Source organism: Tachypleus tridentatus, chromosome 1 (genome assembly GCF_004210375.1).
Source record: "Tachypleus tridentatus isolate NWPU-2018 chromosome 1, ASM421037v1, whole genome shotgun sequence".
In the NCBI taxonomy this organism is placed as follows: domain Eukaryota; kingdom Metazoa; phylum Arthropoda; class Merostomata; order Xiphosura; family Limulidae; genus Tachypleus; species Tachypleus tridentatus.
This window is the reverse complement of record NC_134825.1, coordinates 88,212,013-88,234,002: the sequence shown is the minus strand read 5'-3', so window position 1 is coordinate 88,234,002 and position 21,990 is coordinate 88,212,013. Positions and strand designations below refer to the sequence as shown.

Genomic DNA, 21,990 nt, shown 5'->3' with positions numbered 1-21,990 from the left:
AATACTAGTCTATAAAATATACTATGGAGGATAGGTTTCTCATCAGTCATTATAATATGTAATATTATCTATGAAACACCAAAGATAGTAAGAATCATGCATAAGTATGGATTTAAATGCACGTGATCCATACTATCTAGCATGTATAAAACATTTTCTATCAAACACAATATAAAGAGTTTGGCAGGTAAGAGTCATTTTGATGTGTAGTTCTACAATATATCATTGATAAAATGTTGGAGCATAAGGATTACCCAATAAATACTGGTGATAAGGTTCATATGTAGAGGTATATATTTATATTATTAGTCAGACTGGAATGAAAGATTATCAACTAAACACTGGGAATGGGGTCATATTATGAGATATTTTCACAAAAAAGTTTAAGTTGAAAGATGGATTATTGTTTATAAAAATACATGTAATTCTGCTATTAATACTAAAAACCTGTGTATTTTATACAGGTTTTGGAAGATACAGAGTGTCCAATAAATTTATTTGTTTGCACATTATAAACTAACACAAATGTTCTCTTTGAATGACCACACAGATGTAGGAATGTAATTATTGCAATAGTAGAAATAGGAAGAAATTATGATATATAAATATAACCTAGTTCTAGATACATTAAAGTGGTTTGCTTGTCTCCTCTTGATTTACATACAGTTTACTAAGTAATTAGAAATGTAAGTAAGTTACTAGTGTGTGTGTGTATGTTGAGCTACATTTGAGACATCTATATTGCTAGAGTACATTGTATCTAAATATTGAATCTTCTGTTGGTGGTTAAAGTATGTAACATTGTAATTTCATGACTTTAAAATTAATCTTAACTTATGCTTGCAATGAATGATAGTAATATATTTCAATGACTGCAAATAAAATGACAAACTGTGGCAGGTAGAATGATTCTGAGTATTTCTATTTGCATATGCACTGTAACTCATTGCAGTGACATGAACCAATTCAGTAACCCTCAGATAATAATGAACTTACACTGTTAGGTGTTATTTCCAGTTGGGTATTTAATGATTTTTTTCTAACAAGTGTTTGACATCCTTAAGTTTTATATACTTCTTTCTGTATTCTGTCCTCAAGCTGTATATAAAATGAAACTATAAATAAAAAAATTAAGTTTATAGTTTTTTATCTATATTTTATTAAAATTTGTTTTAGATCAAGTAATACTAAAAAAATCTTAAACTGCTAACCCTATTTGCAGTTTTAACCCTTGTAATTATTTGAGGAATAAAACTACTTTAAAGTTCAATCCACACAGATAAAACTATTGAACATATGAAACAAAGCTGGAAATCTGGTCTTTGGAAATAGTTGTTTCTTATATCTAGTGTAAATAATTTGAAAGTGTTATTTGTGTGTTTGTTTTTTAAGTTAGTGATGTTAAAGGTATAAAATTTCAACAGGTTGAATTTTTTTTTGTTAGAACATTCAAGCTTCTAATGTTAAAAATCATAAATACATCATAAAAAGCTGGGATTATTTTCTTTCTCACAGTATGTTTCCTTCAGATCACCTTTTATTCTTTACTTGTACTGTTAGTTTCAGAACTTAGTTATAACAACAGGAGTTGTTCTTGACTACTTGCCTCCATACAATCCAACTGTGTCATGGTATTGTATTTTTTGTATGCTATTCAAAGATAAATTTATTATATTGGTGCTCTGTTATTTTTGTTTTGGTTTAAGTAATTGCTTTTTCAGTGTTTTACACAAACTTTCTCTGTATTTTAACTGTGAACTGAGCTTGTGACATAAGCTTGGTGTTTAACAGAGAGATCTTTTTGAAACAGCTGTACATGTTTTCTAAAGAGTAAAAAGTAACTTTTATGGATGTGATGTGTAAGATAATACTGTTTTTATTGGTTTGAATAATGCATAATATATTTTATTGCAGTATGTTTTTCAACAATATTGGCTAGTGCATGGCATTATTACTAATAATCATGTTTGAAACTTGTGTCTCAGGGAAAAGGTTACAGGCATGTTATGTAATGCACAGTATACATTATATCATATTTTGGCTTTATATCATTGTAAAATTTAAATATATCAAAACTTATCTATGTATGTTTCTAAAAGTTCACTGGTTATCATTCTTTGTTCATAATGTCTATATTTCAAATAAAATTTTGTTCATGAGCTACTAAGTTTCATGAATGCAAGTGCAGAGTTAGACTTTATAGTGCCAATGGCCTACAAACGTTTAAAAACAATAATACTTTCAAGATTGAAATATTGTACATGTTGAAAACTCAATCAGTGTTATGCTTATGACACAACATTGCTTTACTTGCTAAGTAGATGTATTCTATAGATTCAACTTTCCAACAAAGATGAAGGAATGACATATGTCTTGTTTCATAAATGAATAAGCTTCTGTGATCATATTTTTCTGTATTTTAATAGTAAAATTAAGCTTTTATTGTTGTATTTTTCTGTATTTTACTAGTAGAATGAAATTTAGTATATTTTGCTACATTCTACTGGGATAATAATGCTTATCTTGTTTTTTTTTACTTTATTGTATTAGTAGAATGAATAAGACTTGTGTTTTAGTTTGATATGATATGATAAATTGTTAAATTAAACTTTTATTACTCAACATAACTTTGTATACAGCTTTATGTGTTAGGTTTATAGTATGCATTGCTGAGGTAAAACTATAGTACTTCCTACATGTTGGTTACTCGCTAATCCTATCTGTAATTTTGAAGCCTGATTTATTGTGTTTTAGAGTTGTTTCACAACTTCTTGCTGAACTGGATGGACTCCACAAGGCTGCAGAAGTATTTGTTATTGGTGCAACTAATCGTCCTGACTTACTTGATCGTGCCTTGTTACGGCCTGGACGGTGAGTATCTCTATCTTCAAGGAAAATTCAAATGTGCAGCTGGCTTTGTTAGAGAAACTTCAGTTGATTAAGAAGAGTATTAAGAATTATTCTGGAGTGGCTAAAATATGCCAAAGATGAGTTTAAAATGTAGTAGTTGAGATAAACAACATAGTAATGTGAAGGTTTAAAGGTACAAAAAACTGATCCAAAATTTTCTAATATGTTTTCAGATAAATATGATAAAAATAATTGTAAATATCTTTTTTATCAGGTTTGATAGACTTGTATATGTGGGTATTCCTGAAGAAAAAGCCTCAAGACTGAAAATCTTAAAAGCATTAACTCGGAAGTAAGTCATTTAATAATCTTTGTGTAGTACATTCATTTAGTTAGACTTTAATGATGAACTTAGATTTATATGCATTTTAGACCAAGTCCTTTTTTTTTTTTTTTCATTATTTATGTTTCCTGATGAGTAGAATATTTTAATATAGCAGTTTTTGGTTAAGGGATGTTGTTTAGAATATCTCTTGTAAAGAAACCTTAAATCTTTTTTTAATGTATTTGTGCTAATTTTGACAAAGAATTATCAAGTAGTAATGAAAATACATATCATTTTATAATGAGATGTCAAGGAATTTATGGATTTACTTTGAATTTCACAGGACAGTAGTTGGGTATATTGTTTCATTGTATGCATGGTTTCTAAAAATACACCTAGTGATAGAGAAATTTAAGACACTTTTGTGATCAAGTTGCCTGATAGACAGTACAGTTGTGAGCAATACAGTTCAGTCAGAAAGTTAGTGTTCAAAAGATCCATCTAGTAGTTGAAGGATTAATTTCATGTCATCCTCACCACACTTGAGATTCCCCTCATCTCATAGCAGTAAAATCATGTAATATAAAATAGGTAGAATGTTCTAAGGTATTTTTTTTGTGGATATGGTTTAATTCGTCATTTAAACAATCATTTATTTTATATATATAATAATAAGTAGCATGTGTCAAATAATTATTGCAAGAAACAATTTATGAGTAGCAAAGGTAATAAACCAGTTCAATCTGCATGTAAAAGCTGTTCCCTCTAACTGTTACATGTTGGTAGTTTTAAGAATTTTCACATTGAACTTAGCACACAATTAATTAGAAAAACGTTTTTAAGTATCAGAGGATTATAGAAGCATTAAGATATAAAACTTAGTTAGTCTTTTGAATAATGCAAAAATGTATTTTATTTTGTTAAGTATAGATTCACTCTGGGGGCTGACCTTGATTTGGAAGTACTAGTAGATAAATGTCCCCCAAGCCTAACAGGAGCTGATTTTTACTCTCTTTGTTCCAATGCCATGATGAATGCTCTTGGTAGAAATATTCACGAGATTGAAACAGGTAAGACTGATTTTCAGTTGTTTTTTCTATAATCAATAAACGTAATAATAAATTGGATATTCTAGAAGTATATTTACATTTATATTTTCATAATTTAAAATAAATTGGCCAAAGAATGAATAGGATAAGACTAGGACACAAACTATAGAATAGAAATAGTGTATCCTAATAAGATAGCTATAACATATTACACTGTTTTCAAGATTTAACTTCTTTTGGCAAGCCTCTCATGGGGGATTAAGTGGGATTTTAAATATTCAAAGCCTATATGCATGTGTTGAAGCTTGCAGTTTTCCATATCGAAAATTACTGTTCACAGTATAATTCTAACTTTGAGGGAGAAGTTATCCTAATCAAACAGAAAAGCATGAAAATAAAAATAGATTAGAGAAATTAAAGAAGGTGTTAAATATTAGAAACATACACAAATGTTGAAGACATAAGCTACTAAACAAAGAATGCTGTAGTTCTTAAATCATTAAAAATTACACAGAGCAAATCCTCTTTAACATGAAGTATTTCAGACATTAGAAGTCTCTTAAGTTATTTAACCCTTTCTCTAAAGATAGGTCAAAAGTGTATATGTCATGACTTTTTAGATTTACAGTCAGAATTTAGTTTAACTACTTTATTATTATGGTGTATGAATAAACATGGCATGAAAATATGTTTTTTTATATTGTACAAGTTTGTGATTTTGTACAGAAATACTTTGAAAAATCCTCCGTTTCTCTTAGTATGAGAACAGTGGCATTTTCTCTTTGCGTCTTTTCTCTTTTCTAGTATTTATTAACTACCCTTCCATTATTTTAATTATTACCAAGGGAAACATAATTTTTATAGCCTTCAATCTTATTGTTTATGTATATGTAGACCAGAGAATCAGCCTTATCTCTTCTCTTTCACAAATCATCAATAGTTCTTTCTGATGTTTAATACTATATTATTTATAACTAATAGAAATTTGAAGTTTTAATGTATCAAATGACTTATTATATTATTTTATCTTCTCTGTAGAGAATTGCCTATTTTGTTTTCAGTTCAGACTTTATTCCCATGGGAAACCTATCATTGAGCTTAACTGGAATTTTAATAACTATTATTGTGTAGTTATAAAGCCAGGAAAATTATGATAGCCATAGAACATTGTTTGCTTTTTACTTGTTATTATTCTGTGTTCTGAGTTGCATTATTTAATCAAATAAAAATTTATTTAGTGTAATAGTACCATTAGTATAAAAAAATATGGTTAAGTTTCATTGACAGTCAACAGAAAAAAAAGATTCAAATAAGTATTCTATTTCTTGTTTTTCATATATATTCTTTATTTCTTATTATAAAAGTAACTAAATTGTCAAAAAATAAGAAATTTATTAGGTAAGATAAAGAAAAAATATTCATGAGGTATGCTTGGAAGCATCTTATGCTGGGTAATACAGTAGGATAATATGAACTACACATTCAAGAAGTGATTTCCAACATGGTGGGATTATTAGTTAGACATGGTTTAAATGGCAATAAACTTTAAATATAAACAGATGTATACTGTTACAACTTTTAAGCTACTTGAGATAAATGAATATAATTTTCTGTTACAAGTTCTAATCTTTCTAGAAAGAAAAAAGGGTAATTTAGATTTATTTTGTATATTTTTGGTGGGTACAAGGTTAGTAAAATTGACTGAATGCATGTTCAGATAGAGTAGACAAAATAATGAATAAACTTTAATGTTTTGCTGAAAAAAGTTTAAAATCATTTAGGAGGTTTTTAGAGATCATGTAAGTGAAATTTGACAATTTACAGATAAAGAAAAGTATTTTCAATCTTAACAGGAAAATCACTTTGCACTCAGACAAGTTGATGTATTCACGATAAATCTCTAGTAAAAATACTTCATTAAATATTCTGTTGTTGTTTTTTTTTCGTCTATAAAAGACTTGTAGTGTTTACTGGAAAGCTTGCAAAATTTTGTGAAGATATATAGAAAATGTTAAAAGTTATTGTATGAAATCTCCAAAGGTTAGTTTGGGATCATGAACTTGATTGAATCCACTAAGCCTGTATTAAAAAAATGAAAATGTTGTTATAAAGAATAATATGGAAAAAATCCATTTTTCTTTGCCAGTGAGAAAACCTTCAGTACAATTTATTTCTCCTCTTAGTCATCAACCAGCTACTGACATAAAATTACATTAATAATTCCAAGAACGTGAAAACAAAAAAAGAACATGTAACAATATTTCAAACACATTATATCTATAATATCCATTATTAACAAACCCCAACCTGATATGGGGACTAATCACAATGCATGGGGATAACTCTGACATAGTAGTGGCCTAAGCACTATATGTGTATATCATCTATTACATGAAACTATGACAAATGTTGAGGAAAATGTTAATGTGATTGCTTAGATAATCGATATTAAATACTGACTCATAAAAACTAAACTGAAAATATTGGTAATTTATGTAAGTTAGGCTAAGTTCACTCATTAAGCAGTTAATGACATCTATTAGTTGATCATTTGGTAGATAGAATGACTTATCTTTGGGGTTTTTACTAACACATTGATAGAGCTGAGAAATTGTTGATTGAAAGTAACTTTTGAAATTTTTTGTTGTTGTATTCAGTATCTTTTAATGTATTTAGAATTTATGGAAGTAAAGTTAGTGAGAATAAATGTTGCAGCTTGTTTTCATGTGAGCAACTGGTTTCTATTCTGTATAGTGTGTGAATGTTTTTCAGTATTTGCATCAATACTCTACACATCAGATATACTTACCTTAAAACCTATTTCTTGTTTGAACATCAAGCTCTATATAAATTAGACTCAAGATAGTATATTTTGTATCCTACTGGTTATATTTAAGTATGATTTTATAAATTCTGGTTTAATCAGGTGAAAAAAGATGTTTTCAGCCTGATGCTTCACTTATCTATTGAGATTTATTTGAATCACAATTTTTCAAGTGTTTTGCAGTAGTATTCTGTAACTATAATATGATAACTTGTGTAGAATTAGCTAAAAATTATACTTCTTCACAGCAGCTCAAATAGCAAGAAGTAATTATTTCTTATCGTATAGAGCCAATGAAAGAAAATTATGTCTGGAAAAACTAATAATGTCTGGTCTATTTTCAGGTCGAATAAATGTTTCAGATGCTTGTATGGTAATAGAAGAAAGAGACTTTGATGTTGCCTTACAGAATCTAACACCATCAGTATCTCCAGAAGAACTGAAAAAGTACCAAAACATAAAACTCTGATACTATCATGGTGTCACCACCATTTGAAAGCTAACATCTACTGAACTTTCTTTTTTTCAAGTGATTTGGATGGCAGAATTGTGCAATCACCTGTCTACTGCCATTAGTGATAATTAATGTAAAATTTTAAAAACCCTGTGATTTGAAAAACAAAGAAATGTAAAGTTTTATCAATGCACAAGAAAATGTTAATCATGAGGAAAGGTTTGTTATATTTTATTTCTTTAAATACAGAGTAATTTTATCCATCCTATTTTATAAAACTAGCTGGACAATTTATGAAATTTGGTTTATGTTAAAAACATATAAAAGATATATTGAGTAGTGAAAACAGTTTCTATGTTACTTAACACTTAAATTTATTAAAAGTATTTAAAGTAATGAAAAGGAAAATTTGAATTTGATTTGCTTGATATATTGTAGTTGGGTAAAAAATGGTCTACTGCCTAAATTGAAATGAAATATTTCACATTTATTCATAATTTTTCAAATAAAACGTATATTGAATATGATACACACATCAAAAAAATGTACAAGAAAATTAAAAGGTTTATTTCTTTGAAGGTGTGTTAGGTTTGCGATAATTCATAATGCTTTATTTAGATATCAAACCAATGACCAATAAAAACAAATTATTGATTTAAATTATTAATAGTGTTCATTTTTCTGATATCTTAAAGTGTATTGGAAGTAATGTACATGTTTAATCAGGTGTGAGTGTATACATTGCAGTTTAAAAACACTTAATATTTTATTATGAAAGAAGTCATTAAAAAAGAGTGACAGTTTATCAGAGCTTGATATAATTATCTGGATGATGAACTTAATTTAAAGCAACAAGTAGTATAAAGTGAAATTCGTACATTGTATCATTGAAGGAGTTTACAACTTCTTTTGCTTTAAGAGGTTTTAACAACATAAAAAGATGTATCAACATTTTACATGTCAATTCACAAATAACATGAGCAATGTTACTACAGAAATTACTTAACAAATAAATCTATAGGAAGGACAACTTTACCATTATCAATTAAAAAAAAAGTTTAAAAAAGGATAATGAATGTTATTGTATATTTCAACCATTAATATCAACTATACAAGAGCAAATAGTAAATCAGTGACTAGTAATGAAGATCACTAAAATATTGGTTATTTTTATTGTATGTTGGAGTTATCAGTATTAGATGTCACAAAGCTTTTAGGATGTTCTCAGTTAATAATATCAAAGGTCACATAGTGATTGGATGCTTCTAGTATTATTGGGTGTTTTCATTGGTATAAACATAAAACTATATTACATGGCTGTTGGGTGTTCCTACTGTTATGAATATAAACTACATGTCACATAGCTGTTGGATGTTATATTTGTATAAGCATAAACTATGTTACCTACCTGTTGGGTGTTCTTATTTGTATAAATATAAAACTATGCTGCATAGTGTTCAATATTACTACTTGTATAAACAGAAAACTATGTTATATAGTTGTTGGATATTCCTGGTATTATAAACATAAACCATGTGTCACATAGTTGTTGGATGGTTCGTATTGGTATAAACATAAACTATGTTACATAACTGTTGGGTGTTTTTAATTGGTATAAAACTATGTTACATAGTTCTTTGGTGTCCCTACTGATATAAATCTAAACTATGTTACATAGTTGTTGGATGTTTATATGGTATAAGCATAAAACTACATGACTTAGTTGTCTGGTGTTTCTACTTGTATAAATGTAAACTAGGTGTCACGTAGCTGTTAGGATTTTCCTATAAAAAGCACAAACTACATGTCACATGACTGTCAGGTGTTCCTACTGGTATGAACTTAAAACTATTACATAGCTGTTAGGTATTATTACTGGTACAAATGTAAACTATGTTACAAAATTGTTAGATGTTCCTAATGGTATACACATAAAATTATGTTACGTATCTTTTGGATGTTACCACTTCTATAAACAAATGCTAGATATTGGTATTTTCCATATAGTTGTTAATACATTTTTGCTAATGCAAACATAAGTAACACATAAGCAGTTTTTGTCATGCACTTGTTGGATGTTTCAGTATTATTGTATTGGACCAGTCATTTCGTTCTGTATGACCCAGTCACTTGTGTTAAAAGTAATATATCCCAATAAGGAGTTGAATCAATTACTAGTTTTATAGATCACACAACTTGTGGGGTTTATTATGATTGTCAAATGTTGTGTGTATCCTGGTATGTTTTTCCAAGTAATGAAATTAATCGTTTGTTAGTGTGAAAGGTTACACCAGTAATTACTTGGATGAACTATTAGTGATAATGGTCACACTGTTATTAGAAAGTTAAATTAAGTATCAACATGGACCATATGGATGTTGGAGGTGACAAAACTATTGGATGTTACCACTGGTATAGACTTGGACCTTATCAGTGTTGAAGATAACAAGACTATTAGATCTTATCATTAGTATAAACCTTTAGTGTTAGAAGTCACAAAGTTATCAAGATTTTATTGCCAGTTCTGATCTGAAGCAGTGAAATTACAATTCTCACACACATATAGTTGTTGAAGTGTTGTGACTAATGTGGGTGTAATCAGGGACTTGCAAGCCTGCTTCTAACTTTCCCCATCATCTCTGTTGTGCCTTGTGACCTTCCATGTGTGTTTTAGTCTTCTGCCAATTCGGTAAAAACCTTCCCCCATTACCACGATACTGCCTACAAAATGTGGTTCTACTACCTTCAAAACTGTTTGCAAACAAATACACAACGTGAATTAGTATATGATATATTTATTTATCCAAAGAGTGATGCCACAGGAATCAATCACATTTTCAAAGTTTCACAATTATAAAGTAAGTATATTTTTAATAAGATGCGAACAAATGTGAATTCAGTAGTGAATTTTCTGAATGCAGTTAAACTGACGTTTTTAACTGTGTCATAGTAGATCTTAGAATGGCATCAAGTTCCAAGTACAAATTGTAGCTCATAGCTTCATCTCTTGACTGATTTGAGATCTGATTACAGCCGTAGCTATTGAAGATCCCTCTTGTTTTCCTATATATTACTTTTTCTTGCTCGAAAACATTTTGGATGACAAGATTTTTTTAAAAGTGACAAAAACTTGTTAATACGTTGTTTTAAAGGGCGATATTAATTAAAATGTAACTCGTGTATCCTTGGAACTAACAAAATGTCGGCAACTTCATGTGTGACGGAAAAACTTAAAGCTTAACTGAGACAAACTGTGCTGGATAAACACTGAAAAGTCTGAACTGTTTAATTAACAAACTCAATTTTTTTTAGCCTGAGCACTCATCTAACAATGTTTGGAATGATAAACCTCTATCCGTATTATTACAAGACAGCTCTTAAAATCAAAGTTTGTTTTACCTGCTCTTTATCGTTGACGTGATATGATTTAAACTATAGCTGAAGTAACAAAAAATAAACAGTTACTCTGGTGTATGCAGTTAGATTACGAATTTATGATTTATTAACCAGTGTATTACAGGTAAAACATAACAAAGTTTACTGTTTCATCCGAATAACGCCAACGCTTCTTAATTGGACATTTTCGTGCGTCAAGATCAAGTCAACATTGTGTGGGAGTTTCGCTTGGTGGTTTTCCGATACTTCTGATGTCGCACTCTTGTAAAGTGAAGAAGTCGAGAGAGGTCAGCCATAATAAAACTAAAGTGGAATGTCAGAGTTATTTAAGTCTTGTGTAGTCGAAAACCTGGTATAAAACAATATTGTTTTACTAAAATTATCTTTTCGTTGAAAGAAAGTCTCCACAAGTAATGGTGTAGGCGGGAAGTTTCGGAGAAAACTAACATGGAATTATAATAATACTTTCGATTAAAATTAACACATCATTCAAAGTAAACATTTCTAGTATTACCAATATACCAAAACAAGCAGATTATATAACTGTAGTATAGACTAAATAGAGAACGCAAGCTTATTGGAATAAATGTTTTACTAAGCGAAAGTATATAATGAAATTTAGGCTTGCTTTAGAAAGCGAAATAACATGTTTAAAACTTTTGTCTTATATCCAGAAGTACAAGACTGCTTGTTTGTAAAGTTTATAAAATGCAACACTTTATTTAAAATGTCAATATGTAGAACGTTACAAAAAAGAGAGAGAATACTGATATAAATTGGATACTGTTTGTTAAATCTATAATATAGTTAGCCTTTGTTGCTTTTTATGGTAACTATACTAGGAAAAGCTTTTTTTTTCGACAGTGTTGAACTATACTGACCTTTGTTGAATGTGTGTGTGTTTCATTTCTTATCGATAGATAAAAGCTGAAAATAGCTTTGAAAAAAACGAAAAGCATTAGAGCTGTCACAAAAGTCGATACACATATAAACTTAATAAAACAATTTCTATTGTTTTTTTGTATCGTTTAAAGTATGAAAGACGCGAGGCTGGTGACATTTATTGGATACTACATCTATGTACAAGATAATATATTTAGATTTCGAGTTGTAGGTGCTCTTGGATACGCAAGTTTAAAATATTTAGTTCGTACTTATTTCCAAAGAAGAAGTACAAACAACCCAAGAAAGTAAAGTAGCCAATCGTCATATAACGTCTTACAGACGGACACGTGTGTTCAATAGTCTGGCTTTCGCCTCCAAATGGCACAGGAGTGTGTCTGCAGACTTATACCCCAAAAAAACCAGGTTTCGATACCCGTTGTCGGTTGAGCTTTGTGCTTAATAATAAACAAACAGCTTTGTCCTTGTAGCAGTTGTCTTCTCACCACATGCAGAACTTAAGTCAATGTTTGTATTCATAGACAGGAAAAATTGATCATGCTATTCTAAATGCCAGACATTTCGTATTAGGAAAAAAAAACGCTTTAAGATAGAGCGATTTTCATTTTGATACTAAGTATTAACGTAATCTTAGGAAATAAAACACAATTAAATAGAAAGCTGTAATTACAACTAACACTGTAGGGATCTATAATGTATAAAATTCTACATATTTGATATACCTGTTATACTGACGTTACCTCTCAGCAGTTAACGCAATTAATTCGAAGAAGGTGGAGATATAAAAGATGATATAGGTATCAAATTCAATATACATATATTAAAGTTTGTTTCATCGTACTGGATGATTACTCAATCGATTTTATACAATTACTTAAGTACCACTTTACACTCCAACAGCCCCCAGTGGCATAGCAGTATGTCTGGTGAGCAGAGCACAGATAGCCCGTTGTACTTAATCTAAAATCACCAAAACATCTACATTACAACATAGTACGATTAGCCAGCAGATTAAATCAAATCTGTAGGTAGGGGTGGAACTCTTTGGTAAGTATATACATACTATTTCCGCGTGTATGCACAATGTTGCAAAAACAAGTAAATAATGAGAGGTTACCATCAAAGAAAGGAAAATAAATGTTACAGACGAGCAGAATTCTGCCGGGAGTGGGATGTTCTTTCACAATGCCCTCCCCGCAGCTACTAGTTTGGACTGAAAGAAAGCGGCCAACAAGCAAGGGTTGATAAATTATCTCCCACGAGATCGATGCCGAAGCTATGAAAATGCAAAGAATTTGGGAAGTTTGGTTGAAACGACAAATAAATGGGCTGAATCACCAAGTCGGTTATCTATGTCGGTTACGTTGTGTAGAAGTAAGAACAATGAATTTGCAGCGGAAGCTTCAGTTAATTCGCTCTATAATATAGTGAGAAATGTGATTTCAAGTATCCACAAAGCTATCTCATTTTCTTTCCTTTATAAAACCACATCTCTGATGGCTTTAGTAAAGCATTTTAACCTAAATTCGTTTTTCAGATTCGTATAGTAAAATAAACAAAGACGCACAATATACGTGTCAATACGAAATTCACGTTTCTATAACGAATGGAAGAGTATGTATTGCATCATGAAACTTTAGAAGAGTGTTTGTTTGTTTTGGAATTTCGCACAAAGCTACTCGAGGGCTATCTGTGCTAGCCGTCCCTAATTTAGCAGTGTAAGACTAGAGGGAAGGCAGCTAGTCATCACCACCTACCGCCAACTCTTCGGCTACTCTTTTACCAACGAATAGTGGGATTGACCGTCACATTATACGCCCCCACGGCTGGGAGGGCGAGCATGTTTTGCGCGAACCCGCGACCCTCAGATTACGAGTCGCACGCCTTACGCGCTTGGCCATGCCAGGCCCTTTAGAAGAGTGAACTTACCCGTATGATTAAAAACTAATCTCTGCACCCTGATCACCCAAAAAATATAAATGTTTTTACAATTTTACTTTCTGAAAAGACGAGTAAATATATAAAATACTTGCTTTTCTCTAAAGAGATATTTACTTCTGTAAATCTAAAGATCCAAAATACATGCCCTATTTGTCGCTTTCAATAAAGTTTATTTAGAATTTTTATGCAAAGTTACACAATGGCTACCTTCGCAAAGAAGCCGTCACTAAATTTTTGAACTGACAGACGATAGAGAAAGCAACAAGTCAAAGGTACTCGCGTGAATATTTGAAATACTCTACTTTGATAAAATAGTGGAATGTTACTGTTATAACGTACACATGACTATAAAGTGTTAAGTGAGAAACAAAGAGTAAATAAAAATAGAAGAGAAAACTTTCAGTCAACCATTAAAAACAATATCTCGCATGATTTATAAAATCACCATTAGATGGCACTAGACAACGATATTCATAATTTGATATATTTTTCAAATTGTTTTTTCATGGAAAAATCACAAAATATTAACACACCGCGGATAACTAAAAAAAAAAATCTATTACTCTAGTAGTTTTGAGTTGGTAGAAATGGATCTCTTTTGAAGAAAGTTGTTTTTCATACAGTATTTCTTTCAGTATAAGTTAACATTCTTTCTCCAATAGAGTAAAAATAGTTAGTTTTGTAGCTTTACATCAAGATAACAACCACGTTAGACCACTAAACTGCATATCTACTTTAAAATAAACATATCGTCCGCTCCATGTCATAAAGGTATAGAATCATTCTTGAATAAGCATGAAAAACTTTTCAGGTTTTTACTTCAGTTTGTAGAATATTATGTTGCCTTGTAAAGTGTACTAAGATGTATTATCGCCTCGCTATTACAGTTTAAAATGAATAACTCCTGTATAATTTAGCTCACTGAATGAAATTATTTGATAAAACCTCTGAAAACAAAATTCTTCAAAAAGGCTAATTACTCCATTGAAGGAAAACGGTAAACAGAATAATGTTGACAGTAGTTGAATAATTCATAACTAGAGACACTATCTGCAGAGAACAGGAAGCCGATATCACATTGAATGATTAGATCAAAGTGATTCTGATATATATATCAGGCTATTGTATATATGAAATGTCGGGTTTCTAAAGAAAAATGTAAAACAAGGGCATCTATTTGCTGTTTAACTTATTTCATTAAAATAAGCTCCACTAGAATCAATACATTTCTGTCAATGAATTGTAAGTTTATAAGTGTCATCTTTAAAGAATTGGACGTCCTTTGATGCAATGAAGTTTTCGAAGGCATTTTCAGTTAATTTTCGGTTTATGAAAGTTTTTTTTTTCCTATAACAAATGTTTGAAATGTTTTTAAAAAGTGATAATATGTACGGGAAAGATTTTGTGAATATGGTGGATGAAATAAAGTTTCATACTGAAGTTCGTGTACTTTTTGGACAGTAACGAGTAAGGCAAGAGGCCAAGCATTCTCATGAAGCAGTTAAGGTCCACTACGATAGACTATTATGAAATGTTTTCGTGACAAATTTTTATGCATAATTTCAGGTTTACAACAATATTTCTTTGCTGTGATTGTTTCTCTTGTGTTTAAGAATGAATAATGGATCACACCTGCTGACGACCACCAAACACTGACCATAGGCTGAAGAGTTTGGTTTTGGCATATGCTTTGGTGCTTTTTCATAGTCAAGCAACTGTCCATATCGTTGTGGAATGTTGTAAAAAATCTATTTTTCATCACAGGTGACAATTCTATGGAGAAGCGGGTCTTTTTTGTTGCGAAACTCGTATTGTGTGATAGTTTTCTGTCAGTTCGTGAAATACCAATTTAACGAGCTTTTACACCTTACCAGTTGCTTCAAGATGTCAGGATACTGTTGAATAATGAATATTAAGTTTATCGTAACTTCTCTCACGATTTGGCGGGTATCTGATTCAACTAAGGCCTTCAATTTTCTCTCATTAATGTCTGTCTGAAGGCGGCCTCGAGGTCCATTTTCAAGGCTTGTGTCATCAGAGCAAAATCTCCTGAACCAAAGGTGTGTTGTGCGCTCATTAGGTGTGTCATCAGAGCAAAATCTCCTGAACCAAAGGTGTGTTGTGCGCTCATTAGGTGTGTCATCACTAAATGCATGATTGATATTACAAGCTGCTATCGCCGCGTTATGATCACGTTTGAGTGTTTGTGTTGTGTTTTCTTAATGCGAAGCCGCATCGGGCTATTTGCTGAATACACTGGTCCAAGTTTGAACTCTTACAAGAAAATTACACGAATCTCAGTTTTATCCATTAGACAAAAATTAATATAAATGCGATTTAGTTTCAGAAATAAGAAACATAAAGTGAGCTTGAAATGAGCCATACAGTATACTATATCATTCTGACAAATTTACGATAATGCTTCTCTTTAAGACACGAAAAATCGAGTGTCAAATTTGTACATAAAAATCCGACATTTCATACGCAACAGCCTGATATAGATATGTACATACTTTATAACGGATGCGTCTTATAAAATGGACTTACTACACAGAGTAAAATTATTAATATTAAAAGGCTATAAGATCAGGAAATTGTTAGAGACTCGCAAATATTAGTAAAAACATTTGTAATGAATATGTTTTAAAGTGGTTATAATTCTTGACAAATCGAGAGTATGTAGCAAATATGAGTCGCCTGTTGTAATTTTGCATTAAGGTGAGTCGGTGTTGCATTAATGTAATGCTACACGATGTATTATTTGCACTTTCTCCACTGCAGGGTATCGAGCTTCGCATTTTATCATTGTAAGTCCGTAAATATAATAATGACCTCTGAGTGACTATATAAATCATATGTATAATTTATAAACTGTATACTTTATAGTTTTTTTACCTCTATAACAAATGAGAAGCATAAATTAACTTGATAATTCATGAATGTCGCTACTGTTTGGTAAATTAATAACTTTGCTGAAAAATATTTATTAGGAGAACATATCAATTTATAATATCCATTTATGAATTTCCTTATTTATTGTAGAAAAAAAACCACATTAGACAATCTACTATGTCCACCGCGGGGAGTCGAAATCTGAACTGTAGCGTTGTATATTGGATGACTCACCACCTTCTCATCTGGAGATAGTTTTATTAAGTCACATCCCTATATATCAAATCTTCTTGTCGATTTTGTGAAATATGTATAACACATTCACATTTCGTTTTATTAAACTGTGTGTTTGTTTTCTACATTTCGACTTATAAAGCTATATGATAATTTATAAACCTAATAAATAATAAAAATTATTATTTAATAAAACGAAGGGTATATTATGCACTTATATATGTATATTTTTCAGCAAACTGATTAATTTGCAAATAATATAGACATTTATAAACCAAGTATGCAGTATATAAATTGCACATACAATTCCGTTTAAGTTGCAAACAAATCATGAAGTTACACTTAACGTTCCCTCATTAACAACAACAAAACAGTTACGTTTCTCGATAATAGTTTGGTATAGTTGTTAAAATTATTATTGTGTTTGATATTTATAGTTTGTTTGTCTCTACACAATGGGCTACTTGTGCAAACCACGGTTATTATTGAAGCCCTCTTTTTAACGTTATAAGCATTTAGACATACCGCTGAGCCATTAAGAAGCCGAAATTATAGTTAATGAACAAATTATCTAACATGTGGCATGTAAGTTTAGGACTTATAATACGATTTCGATATCCAGAGGTGGTCAGAAAATAGCTCATTTTATAGCTTTGAGTTCAACACGAAGTAAACAATATATAAATATTACCACTTGTTAAATAAAATAAGGAATAAGACAGAACTTCAAAAATACTTCAAGAGTTTTCAGGAGCGAATCTACGAGTTATTTTATATGGACTTTATAATATTTTCAAGATATAATTCTTAGGGTCAGTGACATTTAAGTAAGAACGATGTTTTAGGTATTTACCGTTTTGCTTTATATTGTATTACTTTGCTATACCGTCAAGATAAAGAATCATATAGTAATATTGTATTTGCTTTACTACGCTGTGAAGACGAAGTTGTACACAGTAAAGTTATTTGTGGTTTACTATTCTGTCAAGATAAAGCTGCATATTGTAACGGTGCATATGCTTTACTACACTGTCAATATAACGAGTTATAAGTAGTAATATTGTATGATCTTAACTATACTTCCAAGATAAAGTGTTATATAGTGATGTTGTATCTGCTTTATTATATTATCAAGATGAAATGTTAAACAGCAATGTTGCATTTGCGTTAATACACTGTCAAGATGAAGTATTATAGAGTAATGATGTATTTCCTTTATTATACTGTCAAAATGAAAAATTATATAGTAATGTTGTATTTACTTTTTACTGTAGATGTCAAGATGAGGCAGTATATACGAATGTTTTGTGTGCTTTACGATACTGTCAAGATGAAATAATATCTAAAACAGTTACACATACTTTACGATATGCTCAAGATGAAATGGAATGTGATAAAGTTATAACTACTCTACTATATCGGAAAGATGAAGCAGTTTATAGTATAGTTGTATTTGCCTTACTAGACTGATAATATGAAGAGGTATTTTAAAGTTGAATGTGCTCGACGATGCTTGTTTAATACTCTGATCTTTAATTTATTTTAATCAAAATTCTAGTGTATTTAAAGATTGCTTTTCTGTAGTCCATCGCTGACCGCTTAAAACCAGCACTTCAGTGCTGTACTAGTTATTTCTAGTTTTTAATAGCTTATATGTGCCTCGCTAGATTTTTGCCTGTAACACATTGAGAGTTAACCTCCTTGGGTAACTGGTCTTAATTCCCGTGGAATTATAGATTTAATCTGATTGTTGCAGTAAGAAATTCGAAGCTTGTGTTGTGTACATTATTGAGGTTACTCGTATGTCTTAGGCTTAGTCTCAACCAGTTTCAGCCTTTATTCTTACCTCAGTAATGGAAATTTTGATTGCGTGGAAATCCACTTAGTCCACTACAATCCTGTCTTGACTTTGTAACCATGTTTCATATTCAGTTAAGTTAAAGTTAAGCATTGAGAAATTGTCCTGTATTTAAAATAAATAGAGCCGACCAAGAGGAAAAAGGGTTAACTAAGAAAATTATCGGTTAGAAGTGTAACTGAGGCTGATAATTTACAAAAAGATACACAAAAAAATAATGAAAGCAAACAATCGATAACAAAAAGGTGCTTTATGTTAATATATGTAACACTTAAGAAATATATAGAAGCAGTTATAACACATAAAACACGTGATTAATTTTGGAAGATCGAATGATATTAACTTTATTTTTATTGGTATAAAGTAACTTGTTAGGAATAAATGGAGCAAGTGACTAACGGTTAGCAACAAATTCACTATATATGTCACGTGTCAAGGTCACTCCTTTGGCTAAGCTTGATGTTATCGGCCCTTAGTAACAGACTTCTTGGTCCACTATGATGATTGGATGAGTTTTTACATAGTTTTCCAGCGAAAACAACAATAATATTTTAAAAAAAGGTTTATAGTATCTTACGGAAACCTATGGAACACAAAAATCGAAACTAGTAGAAAAATTAACTAACGCCGAAATAATAAATACATGAATTCCAAGAAGTATAATAATAAAAGTATAAGATTTTGTGATATTAAGGAAACAGTTATTAATCTTTAAGAAGAATTAATCTGGAAATAAAAAATAATAAAGTGGCATGTTAGATTGTGGAAAAAATATGAAATTGACATAAGGTATAAATAAATATATGTGTAATAAACATTTATATATATGCATAATATATAACCGTTAGGACCATTCCGATAAAATGTTAGTAATTATTAAAAAAACGTCCAAAAAATAAAACTTGAATTGTTTTGTTTACTGTTCACATCTTCCAAGCTCAGATAGCCCTCTTGTAGCTTTGCGCGAAATTCAAAACAAACAAATAAACACATCTTCCAATAACTTTTGTAACATTGTTTGGCAGTTCATAGACCACACCTTTAATGCAGCTTTGTGTGATATACTTATTATAATTATTAAAAAAAGAAATGTTTAATATACTGCTTCAATTAATTTATGAAAATAGTCTGACTTAATGTTAGAAATGTAAGTTCGAGAGCAGAGGCGTAGATTTTTTACACCCGATGGGGGGATATTTTTGCAACCACTTATGTGGAATGTTCAATTTGCAAATTGGTAATTTCTGATTACGTGAACCTGAAAGCTGTAAACATGCAGTCACAGAGTAATCTTGTTGCCTCAATACTTCAAGGTTTCCATGTAGGTTTGTATAAGTGAGGTGTTGTGAACAGTTTTCAAAATGTTAATAGAATAAAGACAAATGTGTCACAAATTAACTGCCACATGAATTTATTCCTGCACACTGCACAGTATAAAAGATGGCCATTATACTTGACAAGGTTACTAATAACTTTCATTGCATGAATTACGTTTTCAAATATTAATAAAATTAGTAATTACCCTTGATAAGTTTATATCTACTGAGAAACTGTTCATGTTGTTTGATAAAATAATTAAAATGTCTTTGCGAACTCTTGAAAATTACACATCAATACAGTGTAGCACATAATTATTCATACTTTTCATTGAAGTAAGATTCATTTAGTCCTCTAGCCTACATGTTCCCAAACGTAGACCTCCTTTGTGATGATCTGTTTATGAATTCTTTCATAAGCTCTTCTATATTTATCTTGTCGACCTTATCTTTGTGAGTGTGACAAACTGCCACATGGTTGAGGCGGCACTGAGACATAGTTGACCTTAACTACGTCTTCAACCGTCTTAATGCAGAAAAGCTGCGTTTACATTCGCAGCTGGATACTGGATATACAAGCAAAATTTTCATGAGAAGAAACACTTCACTAAACTTCTGCTGGCTTGTTTCATGCATTTTACAGTAAGCATCCTTTGCACCTTACAGAGATACTGCTTTTATTGTTCCTTTGAACATGGGCAACTGAAACTCGAGCCGTTGTGCAAAGATTTCTGGATAGAAGTTTATAACCGAGTTGTCAGTCTTGCCAGATGTGATCATGTTCTCAAGTGCCAGATATTGCCTCAAGTCATTGTTGTCTGCATTGAATCTAGTTGTCAGATGTTTATGACTGTGTCCACAAATTCAAAATATTGGTTTCTGTAGTAATCTCTAGCTGTTGCAGAATGGTGTGCTGAGCCATCACCTGTGATCCTTCTGGGGGGTCTGCGAATGCGTGGTAGTTCAATAGGCACCAGATCTAGAGAAGTTACATTTTTCTCAACTTCATCAAATATCTTGTTGTAATTTTCCTCTGTTCGCAATACCCGCAGTTGCTTAATTGTCATTGCAGATGCTTCAATCATGCCAGATACTGTCACTGATTTTGCTTGGAATGCACGGTTTAGTTCCTCTAATGTAGCTAATGGATCCTGAGCCATCAACAATCCTAAAACTGTCTTTCCTTTGTCAAATCTGTCCAGCAGACCTCGTGCTTTCACTGCTACATCTGATTTTTCATTTGCTAATTCAAACAAAGAATCAACAATGTCACTGTAGTGATCATTAGCACATGTAATTGCAGATAAGCAGCACAACCAGCGTGTTAGGCATAGTAGGTGGATGTTTTTAACTGGACCATTGTGGCTGTCTGACGATACAATATTTTTAAAAATTGTATTTGCCTGACCTCTGAAGCAAGACACCAAGTTCATGTACCCACTGCATAGAATCTCGAACACATTCCCAAGCTTCAACTGCATGTTACATTATTAAATTAGCCTTGTGTGCTCCGCATTAAAAAATAAAGCTGACGGTTGCTTCTCTTTTATTGTTGCCTGGCATCAACTGTATGAACCACTCATGTTGACGGCTCTATCATAAGTTTGTGCTTTTAATCCTGACAGTGGTAAATTGAGTCTAGTCAGTACATTAAGTATAGTCGAGGACATTGTTTCATCAAATATATTGTAAACACTGTACAAACCAAGAAATGTCTCATGAACGTCAAGGTTTTCATCTACGTATCGTACACATATTGCTTCCTGTTTGGTACCTGTAATATCTTGAATGCCATCAACCATTAATGCAAAGATTTTACTTTGCTGCACTTCGTGTGCTATGTTTCTCAGTATTTGATGGCTGAACATCTCCATTATTTTGTTCTGAGCCTGGGGTGATGTGAATGTGGCTTTCTTTGACAAGTAGGCCGTCAACTCAGGATCTTCCT

At 31.1% G+C, this 21,990-nt stretch overlaps 1 protein-coding gene and 1 long non-coding RNA gene across 3 annotated transcripts in view; one reads left to right on the top strand and one right to left on the bottom strand.

The window, feature by feature from the left end:
- Pex6 (peroxisomal biogenesis factor 6) overlaps positions 1-8,080 on the top strand; it is a 76,635-nt gene extending 68,555 nt beyond the window's left edge. Inside the window, exons 18-21 of one of the 2 annotated variants that reach the window (XR_013030439.1) lie at positions 2,755-2,871; positions 3,125-3,202; positions 4,101-4,245; positions 7,393-8,080. Coding sequence is in view for 1 of the 2 variants with exons in the window: in XM_076510217.1 (XP_076366332.1) it covers positions 2,755-2,871; positions 3,125-3,202; positions 4,106-4,245; positions 7,393-7,517 (460 nt within the window). In the remaining variant the exon portion in view is untranslated. The remainder of the gene's footprint in view (positions 1-2,754; positions 2,872-3,124; positions 3,203-4,100; positions 4,246-7,392) is intronic. The other variant, XM_076510217.1, reaches the window with a different exon arrangement.
- Positions 7,408-21,990, bottom strand: part of LOC143255156 (uncharacterized) — a 28,341-nt gene continuing 13,758 nt past the window's right edge. Inside the window, exon 2 of the long non-coding RNA XR_013030451.1 lies at positions 7,408-11,247. This is a non-coding gene — a long non-coding RNA (uncharacterized LOC143255156). The remainder of the gene's footprint in view (positions 11,248-21,990) is intronic.